General features: G+C 41.6%; 2 protein-coding genes across 7 annotated transcripts in view; both read right to left on the bottom strand.

The window, feature by feature from the left end:
- Positions 1-295: 295 nt before the first annotated feature.
- On the bottom strand, positions 296-7,087 carry pnisr (PNN-interacting serine/arginine-rich protein). Of its 3 annotated transcripts, none has more exons than XM_026293275.1 (12): positions 6,979-7,087; positions 6,409-6,507; positions 6,107-6,283; positions 5,566-5,807; positions 5,006-5,168; positions 4,398-4,588; positions 4,119-4,259; positions 3,910-4,009; positions 3,264-3,317; positions 2,629-2,823; positions 1,080-2,184; positions 296-648 (listed from the first exon to the last, which is right to left on the bottom strand). In XM_026293275.1, the coding sequence occupies exons 2-12, from the start codon at positions 6,494-6,496 to the stop codon at positions 615-617; spliced, it is 2,490 nt and encodes an 829-aa protein (XP_026149060.1). In that variant the 5' UTR covers positions 6,497-6,507; positions 6,979-7,087; the 3' UTR covers positions 296-614. The 3 variants fall into 3 exon arrangements, with proteins under 3 accessions (XP_026149060.1, XP_026149061.1, XP_026149062.1); XM_026293276.1 differs by having other exon boundaries at positions 6,409-6,522; positions 6,979-7,032; XM_026293277.1 differs by lacking the exons at positions 296-648; positions 1,080-2,184; positions 2,629-2,823; ... (1 more) ...; positions 3,910-4,009; positions 4,119-4,259 and having other exon boundaries at positions 4,522-4,588; positions 5,630-5,807.
- Positions 7,088-9,857: 2,770 nt separating this feature from the next.
- The window catches only part of usp45 (ubiquitin specific peptidase 45), a 28,211-nt gene continuing 21,525 nt past the window's right edge, over positions 9,858-16,543 (bottom strand). For 2 of the 4 annotated variants that reach the window (XM_026293797.1, XM_026293796.1), the window contains exons 11-18: positions 16,318-16,411; positions 15,605-15,661; positions 15,050-15,181; positions 14,091-14,751; positions 13,416-13,513; positions 13,189-13,275; positions 12,807-12,948; positions 9,858-11,938 (exon numbers count right to left, since the gene is read on the bottom strand). In XM_026293797.1, the coding sequence (XP_026149582.1) occupies positions 11,808-11,938; positions 12,807-12,948; positions 13,189-13,275; positions 13,416-13,513; positions 14,091-14,751; positions 15,050-15,181; positions 15,605-15,661; positions 16,318-16,411 (1,402 nt within the window). In that variant the 3' untranslated portion in view covers positions 9,858-11,807. The remainder of the gene's footprint in view (positions 11,939-12,806; positions 12,949-13,188; positions 13,276-13,415; positions 13,514-14,090; positions 14,752-15,049; positions 15,182-15,604; positions 15,662-16,317; positions 16,412-16,543) is intronic. The other 2 variants (XM_026293798.1, XM_026293801.1) reach the window with 1 other exon arrangement.

Here is a 16,543-nt window from a genome sequence, read left to right as displayed (position 1 = left end):
GACAATTCATGTTAATATAAACACGTGCTATATCTAATAATCGGAAATGAACTAATACTACTACTGTTTCAAGCAGCTAAATATCAAAACGCCACTGCAGCACGGACATAAAAAGCAGACACCATTTTTAATCATATAACCCTTATGACCTTCAAGTATGTTTTAATCATACAGGCCTGCAAACCATTTTAAACACACAGAGCAGCAGCAGGCCTCTCCAATGTGACTCAGTGTTGATTACATTTGAACAGCATTAACACAGTGTGACATTATGATCAAAGACAGTGAGACAAAACAAGGAACAAACACTTTTATTGGACATTTTACAATCATGTTTGAAAAATGTATCCTGTTACGCTTTAAAATGATACAGTTTGTGTTTTAGTGTCCACAAAGTCCCGTTTAGCTTTGCATAATGATACAAGTGAAAACTCCTACCACTCGAAATGTCTGGTCGCTCCATCACACTTTAAAAATAGCAACATATTTACAAAGAAGAAAGAAATGTTTGAGAGGGGTTCACCTACACAACTGCCTCTATAATGAGACAAGCCTGTTCAACTCATGGAATTTAAAATGGTGACGTGCACAGGGCAGGAAGTTAACTGTGCTCCTCAGCGTCTGCTACGATGGGAGGGGGATGTCGACCTGTAAGAGAGGCGTGAACACAACATTAATACTGCACCATATAAATGTACCCACGCAGATGATAAAACACAGAACATGCACAAAGACATACTTCCACACTATAAAAAACTGTACGCAACCGCCATACAGTTAGGAAAGACTGTGGCTTTTAAGGCATCAGAGGGCAGTCTGGACAATTATTGAGTCTTGACAGAACTTCATTAACAGCAAATTACATTTGATAGATGGAAGCATCATGAAGCATTAAAACTCTTTATTGTATCAGACTTGACAGAGTTAAGCAGGTGTGACTGCATCTGCCAAATTTCAAAACATTCAGCCAACCGTTCAGTTATTGAAAATATACTCATTAAAAGGAATCCAGAGAAGTCACATTAAGACATACAATGAGAACATGAAGTAGGAAAAAGAGAAAAATAAACGAATACTACCTTGATCGCGACTTAGACTTGTGTTTGCGGCTTGCCTTCTTACCAGACTTGTGAGATTTTTCCGTCGACCTTGAGCGACTACGTTTGAATTTTTTAGATTTCTTTTCCTTACTAACTTCAGGGGTGGGGGATCTACTGGAGTCAGAGTCTGAACGCCTCTTGCTAGCTTTGGCGGAGCCCTTTTTGCTTGATTTGCTATCCTGGCGGGAGTGCTTGTCAGTCTGAGAGTCTGTGCATGAGTCACTCTCCTTCCTTTTCTTCAATTTGCCATTCTCTTCTGTAACCACAGAGCTTCCCTTTTCCTTCTCTTTGGCCCTTGGTTTTTCTTTCTTTTTATCAGAGTCTTTTTCCCTCTCCTTATCCTTCTTTTTCTTGTCCTTCTCATGGCTACGACTCCTCTCTCTCCTCCTGTCTCTGTCTTTACTGGAGGACTTTCGCTTGCGTTTGTTGCTATGACTACTGTCCCTGCGCTCCCAGCTCCTTTTCCTTTCCTTATTCCTGTCTTTCTCCTTCTCTCTGTCTCTGCTGCGACTGCGGCTATCTCTGTCTCTGGCCCTGCCTCTGTCCCTCTCCCTCTCTCTGGATCTGGACCTACTCCTGCGACTTCTATGCTCCCTGGAGTCACTGCGGTCTCTCTTGTGGTGGCCTGATCGCTCAGTGCTGCTCCTTCTCCTGTCCCTGCCCTTCTCACTACGATCACTGCGATGTCTATGAGAGCTGTGGCTGCGGCTGCGACGGCGGGCCTTGTGTGACAAAGAGCGGCTACGCCTCCTCTTTCTTCGTGGAGAAGAGGATCGAGAGGAACTGTGGGAAGATGCTGAGGAAGAAGAAGAGGAGGATGAAGAGCGGCTGCTGCTGTGGCTGGAGGTGGAGCGGGAGCTGCTGCTGTGACCGTCTGCTGGAGAATCACTGCCGCCCCGTCCTGATCGCTCCTTCCCTCTACCTGAGTGCTTACCCTCACTACCCTCCTTTTCACTATGGGACCTACGCCTCTCTACCAGGGGCTCCGCCTCTCTTTCTTTTACTACCTGTTTGTGTGGATTCTCTGCCTGACCCTCATCATATTCCCCCTTTTCTCTGTTCAATCGCTCCTTCATCATTTCTTCTGTAGAAACAGAGAGACAGGTTTGAACAGCAAATATCAGGTTCTGTTATGATTCAAAACATACTACGCAGCTTCTACATTGATTCTGATTGTAGTTTTGAGTTATGTTCAAGAAGTGAACTAGTCTTCATCTTTTTACTCCTAGTGAGTTTTTAAAAAACTCAACTTCTAGACATCTTTCCTTGATGATTACACCAACTTCAATAGGAAAACACAGAATTCCAGTTAAGTATACAAATAGGTAAACTACACAAAAAAATTCCACATTCAGGTTTATCTTGGCTCATTGTATTAGCAGATCTTCTTTCAGCAGTTTCAATCATTTTGAAGCATTCACAAACACAGATTCAAAGATGTACTGAATGTGTGAATGCACCGTTAGACTGAAGCAATGTACTGTGCTCCAAGTCTAGAACTTACAAAGCCAAACACTCCATGTCTTACCACGTGCAAGGACAGCCTCTTGTGCTTGTTTTTCTTGCAGCTGCTGCATCTCACGCTCTTTACGGCGAAAGGCATCCTGCTTCTCCCGGATGCGATGGCGTAACTCCTCCTCATCTGTGTCGGATGATTCAGACCCTCGCATGCTGCGATCATCCTCATCCTCACTCTCATCTGAACCATAGTCACCAAGCCCGCCTGCCATAACAGAGCCCCCGGGTTGTGAGTGTTGGAAATGACCAAGATCTATTCTCACAATCAGGTTCCAACTTCTGAAACCTCTCAATCCCCACCCAGGGTCCCAGTGAAAGGCACTTTATCCTGTAAATATTTCACACTAAGAACCCCCTTACAAACAGTATATATGTGTGTGTATATATATATATAATAAGGAGACACTAATATAAATGCTTTGTACTTCAGAGCATGCTTTTAACATCAAAGTGCAAAAGTTAACCTAAATTAATCACCAAGATACCACTTCTGTCTCAATCAATCCAAAAAAGCAGAATTTGTATTTAGGTCTTATGACCTGTGTTAACAGTTTTTCCCACATTCCTACCAACACTCTGCCATAAAATCAAACTTTTAAATATTTTCCTTTCCTTCCCCCCAGTGACAGAAGAAGGGATACTCACTCAAACCGGTCAGAGAAGCCAGTGCACTTGACTGTGCCAGCTGTTTTGCAGGAGCTTTGATTCACATCAACAACAGGAACAACATGTTAAAACACATACTGCCATTTTCTCAAAGGCAAGAGAGTCGCTAGAGAAGAAGTGGGTCACAGATAAAGCACTATTCACAAGAGCTGCCATTGGTAACGAGAAAAAAAAAACAAAACAAAACAAAAATGGAGAAAAGAGAGAGGGTTAACAAACAAACTTCTGTCACACAATCCAAGCCAAACAGTCGGACAGCAGGGAAAGAACCAATCTGTACTAATGCACAGTCAGTGGTAGGAAGTCATATCTATAGGTGGGTGTTGGTCAGAGTCAATGCTGAGTCTTTCTGCAGGACCTTCAACACCATGATGAAAAGATTTTCAAATGCTCTTTGTGAGAAACATTGCTCTGCTCTCTCTCCTTCTGATGCATTAGCAGAGAATGGTTGAAAATGCATTATCAGACATACTCCCATGGTTGCTGCTGATTGCCCAAGTTTACAAGGGCCTAACTGAGTCCAATTTAAAGAGATGGACATAATGGATTCTATTCAGATTTTAAAGATAATGTCTGGGTGACAAGTCTAGATGATGTATAAACTGGAAGAAAAACAAGAGCAGACCTCGTGTGGCTTTCCGGTGACTCTCTTTTGCCACATGCAAGATTTCTTCATTAGTGACCTCAAGAAGGATCTCCGTCAGAAGTGTTTTTGTCATCATCATCTTAAAACAAAGGAAAAAAAAACATAAAACACTCATTATTTTCAACCAGCTTTTTTCAAAAACAGATAAACTATATTAGTGTGCAACGTAAAAAGCATGTCAAACTGACCAGCTGGAATTCCTTTTCCTCCTCAGTCATTTCAGGTTCACTGTCCTCTGCAGGAGGCGATGGGCTCCGGCCAGAAAACTCCTTCTTCATGGAAGTCTTTTCTTCATCATCATTGTCATCGTTCCCCTCATCATCACTGTCCTGATGCATAAAGAAGCAACAAAGTGGCAAAGCCTGCATCATAATTTCACTCTGATACATGTGCCAGAGTACACGCTGAATTTCCTTTCCTTTTCAACAGTACCATTTTGCAGTCAACTCCAGAAATGGGTTGCTTACAAATTTACTCTTGCGAGGAACACGTGGCCCATCACCCTCCATGTCTGCCTCGTGCTCTTTGTCACTGTCTTTTGCCATTTCAGCACGCTCCTTCTCCAGCCGTTCTCGCTCCAGTTTTTTCTGCTTTTCTCTATCCATCTTTTCAAGGCCCTCTCTGATCCATGCAGGTAGTGTGCGTCTTTTTACAGCATCTGAAGGTGAAATCCAAGGTCAAAAGATATCTGGATATTGTGAAGTTCTAAAATACCCTCCTGAGCTTTTACGCTTTTTACAGTACTACTTACTTCACCTTCTATTTTTACAGCTCTGTAATTTAAGAGGTAAAACATGTTTTCCCAGCATTTTACTGGTAGTTACGTGTTTTACATACTGCAAAGATGGAAGGAATGGTTCAGTACTTATTACTGTAACTTCGCATCTATTCTGGCATGCTTACCTACAATCTTGTACTTTGTCGATTTAAAAAAAAAAAAAAAATGAAGTGTTAATGTACAAAATAAACTTTCTTCAAGGTACAGCACACAAATAAAACCATGGACTTAAAGCAGTCTTCAAGCTGACAATCTTTATACAGAAGGCATGTCATTATTTGAGTAAAACACACGCACCTAGCGGTGCTGGGGTCTCCTGTTTAACCGGGAGCTGGATAGGGGATCTGGGCCGGTCTCTGAACCCGGGTGGTCTGGTGTCTCGTCTGTTCTGAGGAGGACCCTGCCAGTATGGGGTGTGGAAGCCTGTGGGTGCGGGGGTGAAGGATGAAGCAGCTCCATGCTGTGGAGAGAATGCACAAAGTGAAAATTAAAGGTTGCTCAAAGCACAAAGTGTCCTCTATTACTGCCACCTGCTGGCATTTACCGGGTGTGGGGTGGTTGTTTTCTTTCCCCAGATGTTATCTAACATGCATCCATCACCGCTGACTGTGCTAGAAAATCTATTTCAATTTAAAAAGGAAAAGTAAAAAAAATAAACCTAGCTAAGGAAATAATACCAAACCATGCTGGATCTTCAACAAGCCAACACCCGCCTCTGCACCGCATCAAGAAAGCAATGACTCATACACCAAGACGCTGGGAGCCGGCAGTTTTTATGGTTTGCTCCTTCATGTGTTACTTGGCTGTCACACTAAAACCCAAACGCTTCAACAGTTTCTACTGTAGCATCTGCATACCTGATAATCAAACTGGTTCATGGCCATGGGGGCCATGGCGTAGCTGTCGGGCTGTGCCCCATACCCATGGCTGTTCTGGGGGTAAACCCCATGGTGGGATTCAGAGTTGAACTCCACGCTGTCCTGGCTGTTGCTGTCCTCACTGGGGTTCACCACATCCATCGGTCCTGACCCTGGAGGGATCCAGGCCTGTTCAGGGGGTGGAGGAGGAGGAGGGGGGGGCTGGCCATGACCTCCCCATTCTGTTAATGACAACACGATTAGTAAACAAAAAACAAAGCCAGAAGAACATCAAGGTGTAACCACAGATTGAATTTTTAGAATTTATGGTTCTCAAAGTCTGCTTAAGAGTGACTTGGTATCTGAACCTTAAAGTTTATCTTGGCATAGCAATAATAAGAGTACACTGACATTTTCCATCATCAGTTGCAGTGCTAAATAAAGAAAAAGAAAGAATACAGTGCAGTGTAGAAAGTAGTAGTGTAGAAAGAGTAAAGTGAGACGTGAAGAAAAGTCATGGTTCAGGGGTTTAATACTGTACCTGGCTGCCACATTCTGCCAAATGCTGGGTCACCTTGGAAGGCACCATGATTAGTCTGTCCAACAGGATCCAGGCCTGGGATGTCCTGGCCATTGGGCTGAATGTTCGGCTGCTCTGTGCCTGTTGACTCCTTCTGGGCTATCCATGCCTGTGCCAGGGCAGCCCAGTCCACTTGACCTGCAGGAAGCCGAAACATTAACCCACATACAGAAGGTATTATTCTGATCACCAACAGTGCTTCGAGATTTGTAAAGGACGCCTGCAGATGTATGTTTCCTTGTGCGTGTCCATCACTGACTGACCTGGATCCTGCTGGTGCTGGAAAGACTGCATCCACTGCTGCTGGCTCAGAGGCCACTGCGGCCAAGGCTGTCCTCCCTGGTCCCACATCACTCGCAAACCTGAAATGTCCAGCCCTGATAGATTTACATTTTGATTTGCATTTTGGGTGTCTCGTCTGTGGGCACAAAATATTCTGCTCCAATTGGGTCTTACGACCAGAAAAATGAGAGCGCTAGCTTCAGAAAAGTGCTAGCTTCAGGTTAGCTAGCTAGCATAGAGGCTATTACTCCTGCTAACACTAGGAACAAAACAGTGTTGCGCTGGGGTCTTGTCACATTACTGGCAACGGATACTTGAATATCTTCGTGGCCGGTCAAATGGCAAAACTACCTCTGTTCATGCGTCTGAAAGCTAATGAAGTTCAGCTAACGTTAACCGAGCTAACGTTAGCCAAGCTAAAACCGAGAGCTAGCAAACAGCAGCACAATCTTACCGGATGTACAGATGTGCCTTGTGTTTAAATTCCGTGCTAAGGGGAAAGTGTGGAGAAACTTATATCAGCGTTGTGCTTTGAGTAACATAATCCCCACCTTTCCAAACAGTTTCTCTCCGGCGCTGCGGCTCCGACACAAAATGGCTGAAGTAGTATCGTTAGCGAGCTGCTCTGAAGAGAGGGAGAGCTGCTACGTTCAAGGGCTGCCAGGAAAGATTTATATTCAGAGTTTATGCTTGTAATAATTCTGTGATACGGCCTGCCTTTTAAAACAAGAGAGGGGCTAGTTATAAGCTTATATTAATTTCAGATACTAAATACTTAGCAATAGTACTACATGTTTCATGTCTAACATACACCACGTATGTTCTGATGTTAGTACGAAAAGGAAATTTAATCGTGGAAAATATAGGGTAGATTAAGTAGGTTATATCAATATTGTACGAAGTTATTGTATTAATCAATCAATAAATCAAACATTGTTTCTTGTTGAATTATTTGGTGGCCCTTCAATTATAAGTTAGACGTCTGTAGGAGAGGTCTTCATTACGAAGTAGGAGATTACGAGCAGCCCGTAAAGGCAGCGTTGAGACCGATTCAGATGAGATAAACCTTTTTGATGAAATGCAATTGGTGATAATAAGCAAAATGTTGCATTTCGAAGTATAGGATAAGATGGCAGTAATCCCATGTGCTTTGAAGGTCGTCTGCACAAGATGTTATGTCAACCAGCAGATGTTAGAGAGACAGTTGCAGATGTGTTCCTCAGTATCACCCGGTGTTTCTGCCTTTTACTCACAATACATTCTGCTGAGGCAGGCCCACCACAGACTGATCAGACCTGGTTGTGCATCCCTAATGTCCTGGGGTCGAGGTAGCAGCCCGAACTGGAGGTACCAGAGCTTTAGTTTTCCAGGGAGCATGGAGTGATCAAATTTCTCAATGTCCTGCTTGAGTTGCTTGATCTCTTTGCAGTCTTTGAGATTTGCATCATAGCAAATATCTTCTTCTCAAATATCATTGATATTAGTTCATTGTTAATGAGGAACGTTTGGTCAGAGAGCTTTTCTTTGGTGACGGAGATGCCTCTTGATTTTGCAGGCTTTATCTTCGTCCTGGCCCATGTGATGTTTCTTGAAGCTTCTCTAGCAGGCGTCTGGTGCATGATGCTGTTGTATTCAGTGATGTTATGTTGTTTATTAAAGCCCCGATTGGTGTTAACAGTGGTTGTGATGTCCCTGTGCTGTTCTGAATTATTTTAAAACTAACACTGAATGACAGTAACCTGCAGACATCCTAAGATCATCAGGCAAGCTCAGACGTATGCCAGGAGCCTGACAGAGCAGCAGCAGGAGGCTCCAAAATGCAGGGTCCACAAGAGGTGGTGATGGAGGTTAATCCAAAAGTCCTGCAGGGCTTCTGGTTACCTCCTCCAAACACCTCCTTCAACATGCCCACCCAGCAGCTCAGTAAAATGGCTGCTGGAGTCACAAAAGCAGTTCAGGACCAGGTCTCCACTGCTCTGTCCACCATGCTCCTCCAGGTCCCTTTCTCCTGCTCCATCAGAGACAACACAGTCCTGTCGATCCAGAACAAAGTTAGACAGGCTTACACTCAAGATATCCTGGTGAAGGAGCTTAATTGCTTTGCAGCAGAAGTGCTGAGCACCATCAGCAGGAGAGATCTGTGTGCTGTTTCAGCCAAGCATTTAACCATTACCTCAAATAGTGGTTAGTGCAAAAAAAAAACTGCAATTAACTGAATTACCACAAATACCGGTAATCACAATATGTGAACCTGGGGATTCTATGCTCCCTAAAGTCAAAGGTCCCAAGGCAGTTGTCCATGTTTTTAAGTTGGTTTGTGCTTGTATTTCTAATGCACAAAAATGTCTACATTCATAGAGGGTAGCATGATCTTAAGCATGTGCTGGTGTCGTTTCTGGAGTTATTTATATGGCAATTAAGTATTAAATACACATAATTCAATTATGGACAGACATAATTACAGACTAAGGACCACAGCTTTAGAAAAATCTAAAACTTGTCATTAAGATGTTACTACAGTGTTAGATGAAACGCATAGCATTCAGTTTCTGATGTCAGAGATTTCCTAATATGTCTGAAATATATTTAACACACACACGGTTGTAAGAAAGAGTTGCATGCAGGTGTTCTGCACTCTTCTATGTGCTATGTTGGTGCTAATAAGTAGTGGTGATGCGTATGTGCAATGAAGTGTAAAGCCTGAGGCATGTATCCAAATGTGTGTGTTTGCATGAGAAATTGTAATTACTGCTCTGTGATTAATGGATGTACATGCAGCATGGCGTCAAACACTGTAGGTGAGGCTGACAGTGACAGTGGCATGCCTGGTGAGAGCAGTAAAATTTAACCTCCTCTACTGGTAGAGGAGCACTCCAGCACCATCTTATTTGTTTATTGCAAATGTCTCACACAGGGGGAGGGTGCCTTTCATTAACTGAGATTAAATCACATTTAATGCTTCAGCAACATGTCCCCAAGCCAAAAGCCAGAGCACTTTAAAAATAGACAAATACATTTCAGAAAAGATTTGCTCTTTTCTGTAGGTTTTGGCTTGACAACCTGTTTTAATGTTCCAGCAGCATGACTTTGATGTCGCAGCGTGTGGGTACAAGAGGACATGTAAGGCAATTTTTTTGGACGTTGCCCTTTTCCTGATTCCACACCCACCTCCTCTTCACCAGCTCGCGACATGTTCTGAAGCAGTGCTGCTTTGCACCCGTCAGGGCTGATCACCGGCAAAGATGGGTTGAATATGGCACCATGGGACACACAGTGACAGCCGAGAGCCATGGTGGACAGTCTCTCGCTTAGGGTACAAACAAGATGACATCAATTCTAAAACAAAAATCCCTAAATCCACAGTGATCTCACAGTTCTATTAGTGCTGCTGTGCAAGAAAAGCAAAAAACGTAGAGACAAGTTTAGAATATTGAGCTCATAAATTAGATTTATTTTGATACAGTATGTAGTTAAACTACCAAACATTTATTATTTTAAAACCAAAAGATTTCCTGGAAACAAAAGTCTTGAGGAAAAACCCTGCACACCTGGAGCACCATTTCATATTGTTTCTAGTATATACAATTAGATATACTCATTATTTTTGCATACAGTAAGTTCTACTGTACAGAAATACACCATACACATTCCTCTTTGCATCAGACTCTTCTCTCCATGCGCAGGTTTATTAAACCTGAAGCACAGGTTTATCAAGTTTATCCTTGTTTCCAAAGAAAACAAACTTCTACATTCTGCTGCATAATCCTGTTCTCATTTCTACTGTTTTGGCAAATGTCCCACAAGCAAGAAAAATGTTTTCATCTAAAATATTTTCATAGAAAAAAATGAACAGTTCAATTAATAGACATTTCAGGAATAGGCAATACATTCATTAGAATATTAACCCATGCACATTACAGCAAAGATGTTTTTTTTTTTTTTTTTTAGGCTTGAGGCCTTTGAGCTTTTTAAATAGATTTAGATTTTTTGCTTAACTGTATGGATAGTATTAGCTAATAAAAGGTCTATTTGTCGCAGCACTGATTCTTCGTCAAACATTTTAATGGGTTTGTGTGTGGGCCTACAGTTGCAGTAGAGCTGAAATACAAAATACAATAAAGGCAGACAAGGTGCTTTGTTGGTTTGATAAACACTGAGTATGTCTCTTTGTGCAATGACAGTCAAGATCCATACGTATGACATTGAAAGAACAAATGCTAAATGAACTATGTGAAGTAAACTCCTTGTGATTTTGGTTTTGATTTTCTTGCAGTTGCAAAACTAATCTTTGGCAAATGTAATTCACTGATAGTCTTACATTTATACATTCTGATGTAAAAAAAAAAAAAAAAAAAAAGAACAATCCATTCAAGGTCGGGTGTAAAATAACTGTTGTGCTACTCCTCAAAGGTGCTGTGTGCAGTATGCCATCTGTAAGATGCGATACCTTGGTTATCATTATCATAAATAAGTAGAACCAATGCTGAATTACTTGCCACTACCACACCAATGGTATTATGTATGCTCGGTTTTTTCAGATGTAAACCCATATACCCCTCAAAGTCAATCACAAATGGTGCTGCTACTTGTCCTCCAGGTCAGCCACTGTCTCCTTAGTGAAACAAACCTGTCTGAATCTGTTGTTTAGCTACTGTTGCTTACCATCCATCATCTGCCACTGCCAGAAACAATCAAGCGCATTTCTCACCACATCTGAGGCAGTGCCACACAGTTGGAAGGAGGAGCCAGTCTACTTTATGATGGGCCTGAGTTTTTACATGACTTAATACTTTATCAATCAATGCCAATGTATTCATATACTGATATTATACACATAGCACCTTTAAACTACATTCTCCTGTCTGATCACTCATTTGCTCATACATGTGTATATACACACACATAAAAATACACACACACAAAATTGACATCAACTAGTCAGTGCTGGGCACAGTTTAACATGCGATGATTCTGCTTATTTCCTGTTACTGTAGCAAACTCCTTCATGCAGTTTGTATCTCAGGCATATGATTGTGACAGAATCAACAAAATCATAATAGCTCAGGTTCAGTAACACTCATTTTTTTCCTCACTGCTTTTTAGGATTTTTAAAATAGGAAATAAATGAAAATTAGGACTGTATTAAAGCAACATTTGAAGTATATAGCTCATGTATCTAAGATGTTCAGAAGGGCCCATTTTAAATTAGAATTCAGATGTGAATGGCAACAGTCATTCCTCTCATGTAAGAAGAATTGAGTGGAGTCTTTCCATTTTCTTTTTTTTACCTCACTGACAGGTACAGTAAGAGGAGGTGTACAGACAGTATCAAAAACAATACAAAGCAAAATGTCTAGGGAGAACACTTTCAATGCTCATGTTACAGCATTTCCTCATAGAAAAGCAGGTATGCCTGAGAGTTGAGTACCCTTGACTCTGGTACCGTCTGAACGGTAGTATCACTAACATAGACCCACTGGCCTGGGGAGCTGCTGCTGGCCTCCCTCGCACCTAAAAAAAAACCCCCAAAAAAAACAAAACCACACCACACCCCACACACACACACACACACACACACACACACACACACACACACTTAGTATTAATCTCACAAGGCATACAGGTTTATTTAAGAAGAGAGTACCTATATGGTGTTGTAAATGCCTTGGGGTGGGGGTGTCATGGAAAAATACAGACATAAAGAAAAGTGCTGTTTTGCAGTCTGCTCTGGTGAATGGGTTGTAGTGTTTTTAAAGATAGGCAAAGGCCCACTGAAGGCAAACAATCGTGTCAGTGTACACAGGTGAAAAGGTTGCTCTAGCATGGCCACAACAAGTCATGCTATCCCAGGAGATAGATGGTCCTAGTCCATCGAGAAACACTATTGGCTTTTTAAGTCCCAGAGCAGGGGTGTCAGAGGTGAATAATTTTTAAACTAGAGTGAAGTCAAATGATAGAAGACAGCTGTGTAGATATTACAGTAGGTACTGAATATACTGTACCACATGACTGGACCCAGGCTGTCAGACTAACTAGACGTACATGACCCCTCTGTTATCACTAACTCATGGCTCCCACTGCAAAATGTCAAGTCTTACATTAGTTTGTTAGCAGCAACAATAACAGCTTCTTTGAGTTTTCCCACTACTTTTCAAGACTACTGGGTAGATGTGGACACTAATGGAAAAGAATAGAAAAATAAAAGAGAGAAACAACACATATAGAAGATAACGACCTCTATTGATTATGTCATTTCAAGAGGACATCTTCAAGGTTATAAGGAGTGTGACCTTGCACAAACCAAACAGCTTTCATGAACTGCAAATAAATAAAGAAAAATAAATGCTCTTAAAAGAGCTCAGGATAACTGAACTCTGACCTGGCAGGTTCCTATGGTGTTCCGTTTTCCTCTGGGCAGCTCGCAGTTTTACATATGCGGTGTAGTGTCCCCCCCGCATTGAGCCACTATGTTCAACAATCCCATACAGGCTATAAAGGACACGATCATCGGCTGCCAGGTTCTAGCAGAAAGGAGAAAAGAAGTTACATATACTAGGAACAGTAACAACCAAAGGCACTGATCACAAACTGAACTACTGAAGCAAGGAAAAACACAAACTTTTAGTTTGTAAAAGTAAAATAGTGATTTATGTAGGAGAAGAAAAAACTTTATAATTTTGAAAAATAATAAATTTAACAAGGGACTAAGTGAATTTCAATTAAAGAGAATATATTCTGATTTAGGATTAGATGCCTAATACCTTGCAGGATGCTGAGCAGAATGGAGCAAGATCCAATATCAGAGGAAAGTCAACATGGCGGTTCACCTTTCGTAGATTCATCCCTGCCTTTAAATACAAAAACAGAGTTTCAGTGCATTGGCAATTGGGACTGTAGCCTAAAACAAAAGGCCTCATAATATTAAAGCTTAGTATATGAAACAATTACACAGAATGGAGAGATGAAAAGGTTGTGCATGGTTGCTGACCTGATGGAAGCGCTTAAGATGCAATGTGATGACTGGAGGCAGAGAAGATATCAACATTTGCTTCCTGGCGCTGGTATAAATCTTCTCCACCTTCTTGTCTGTGCAAACAACACAAAACACAGAAGCATTGTGAGTGGGTGTTAGAAAGTTTGGAGTGGTTTGAGCAAATATTTATTACACGACTTTTCAGAGCAACAGATAAATGAACAAAAACAGAACAAGTAAGAAAAAAAATGGGATTATACTCCTTGGTCAGATGTCCAAGTCCAGGATTGAGATTGAAGTTATGAATTGATTCATATTATGGCAGAAATGAAAGAACTTTCCAAGAGCAAAGACAGAACATTTCTGTCATTTTTTTTGCACATTTGATTCATTTTTCCAGAGCAACAAAACTGGGAACCTACTATAACTGGAATGAATCCCAGCTGCCTACAGCTGCAGTTCTCCATGAAGGACAAACAACAAAACCTTTTACTGCCAACAATCAAACCTAAAGGTGATGAGAGTTTGATGGATTTTGGATGAGGTAACATATTTGTGGTGTGGTACAGATAATCAATTATGTAATAATTAGATTCACAGAACAAAAAACTTCACTGTGTCACTTGTCACTTTGTAGATGAACAACACCGACTGGATGCTCGTGCATAAAGCTCCTTGGTACTATCTTACCTGCTGAGCTGCTCTTGCGCAGCTGTTTTTGCCTGCGTTCAGTGCAGTTCTCACATAGCAGCTTATTGTTGCCCATCAGCAGTTCCACAGAGGTGAACTGGTGGAGGCAGGACTGGATGGAGCACTCCTTGGAGCTGGGTGTGTAACTGTGGGACAGCACCTGGAAGGCTCCCTGGTAGTGCTGATGGAAGAGGTTATCTCGAGACTGTGTTTCTCCCTGCTCCTCTAGAGAACAATGTGTGGAAGGGGAGCAGTCCCCTGAAGTGAACCCGAGGTTGACTTTAGACACTCCAGTAACTAGCTGCTCTACAGTACCACCCTGCCTCATGGAGGATGATGATGAGGGAGAGGAGGCAGAGAGAGGCGTAGGGGATGGGATGAGGGTAGAAGTAGACGATGGCGCTGACATGTGTCCGTGGATGGAGGAGGAGGCGCGCGGGGCCCACTCGCTCTCTGAGGCCTCACTGTCAGCATCATTACTGCTGTCCTGACCACCTGAATCTCTTTCACTGCCGTCTGAAAGGCTGCTGCCAGCGGCCGTCTTACACACTGAAACACTACGGGCTGATCCACCAGCTACTCCCTCTTCCTCTGATCGCTCTGCTCCACAGCCTGCTCCCTTTTCCTCCACAGAGCTGGAAGACCTCCTGCTCTGCTGCTTCTGAGGATAGAACAGACACATTGGCTATTCTTAGAGATGCAGACTGCCAGCTGTTTAATGACAGACTAGGAAGAGATATTTTAAATGCTGTACCTCAGCTACATTAAAGGAGTACATTTGACTGAGAAGAGATGTTTGCCAGCTATAATACTTCTGTAGTGCATTGTTGCAGTAGTGAACAGTCTTAGGTGAACAGAAGCAACATAGAAACTGAATGTGACATGGATGAGAAATATTTTAGAGGTTAAACAGGAAAAAAAAAAACAGGCATGCTCCACATTTAGAAACACACTCTCACCGGTCCACTCAGCTTCCTGGTGTTTCGGTTAACAGTGTGCGCTGCAGAAAGAATCTGGTCATTGTGAGATATGTGGGTGTCAGGCTCCCGGGTGCCCTTCCCCAGTCTACCAGGGTTGGATGGTTTTGATATCTGAACATGAAGAAAGTGCATCATTAGTGAAACCACGTAGGGGGAGAGGGTCATCCAAAAGAAAGTGAAAGTGAAAGTGACTTATATGGCCAAGTATGGTGACCCATACTCAGAATTTGTGCTGAGTTTTGAGTTTTCCACATTTCCACAATTTTTTCATTGTAACACGTTTACATGCAACATGCAATACAGCCCACTGATTTGTTTGAACGCAGGGCAAATGTCTTTGTGAATATATTGGCTACAAATAGAAGCATAGCCAAATACTTGTTAACCTTACCTGCTCAAAATAAGGAAACATTGAAAGAAATTAAAATCTACTATTTATTCAATAAATTACTCATATTGTATTAACTGGTTCACCCTCATCATCATCTACATTATTTACACTGGTTTTCTTATGAACAATAGTGGGGAACTCACCCTCTCTTCTATGATTGGCAAAGAAATGTCTATGAAAGCTTCTTTCACTGTGGAGATCTGAAAAAACAATACGCATGTAAATCAATGTCATCATATTCAAAATCTTCCCTAACAGTCCAGATCAGAACAAGTTAACACATTTTCAGCAAGTCTAAGTGAAGATATAGCAAGAGGCTGTTTTGGATGTTTTTTCCTCTCCAGCTCCACACCTGCTGCTCTCTACATTCAAGGATATTCTTTATTTTGCATAGTAGCATGTGCTTTGTTAAAATCCACATTTTATTGTAAATGCCTGCTGCAAACAGTTGGTGTTCAAGCTGGTCTTAGAAATGTGTTCTTTTTTGTCTTTTGTCCACACTGACTTCTGTTTCCTGAGTTATTCTTTTATTTTTTTGGGGGATTCAAAGTTAGAAATATTCTCTGCCTGCAACAGCCAATAGAAAAAAGACCACCTGATTTCAGTTCTCTTCTAATCAGCTCACTGACAAATATTTAGCAATTTATGACTGTATGTGTTGCTGGAAATAGTGCTTCCTGTAGCAAGGTTTTGAATCACCAGCAAACTAAAAACTATATGTATTAAGAAAGGAGGCAAGGGGTTTATTAAGACCTTAAATATAAATACAAGGTTGAATAAAAAAAAAAAAGTGTCCACTTTTTAAAATATATTATATATATATTCTTTTATATATATTACACCTACATGCACTTACATGCTCACACTCTTCACACATAATTGTGTTGGTCAGTTCGCCCACAAAAATGCGGTCAACAAAGTTCATCTTCACACCTTCCTTCCCATATGCTGGTGGAAAAGAGAGAATGAAATATGTAACTAAAGTTTAATTATGAATTACATGTTATTGATTTTACATATTCAATGCTGTGCTCATTAAACACAAGAGTTTTGTGTCATGCTACTCTTGCCATTACAGGCTG

The sequence above is a fragment of the Mastacembelus armatus genome, chromosome 16, assembly GCF_900324485.2.
Source record: "Mastacembelus armatus chromosome 16, fMasArm1.2, whole genome shotgun sequence".
Lineage (NCBI taxonomy): Eukaryota > Metazoa > Chordata > Actinopteri > Synbranchiformes > Mastacembelidae > Mastacembelus > Mastacembelus armatus.
The sequence above is the reverse complement of the archived record's forward strand: the minus strand, read 5'-3'. Positions and strand labels throughout refer to the sequence as shown.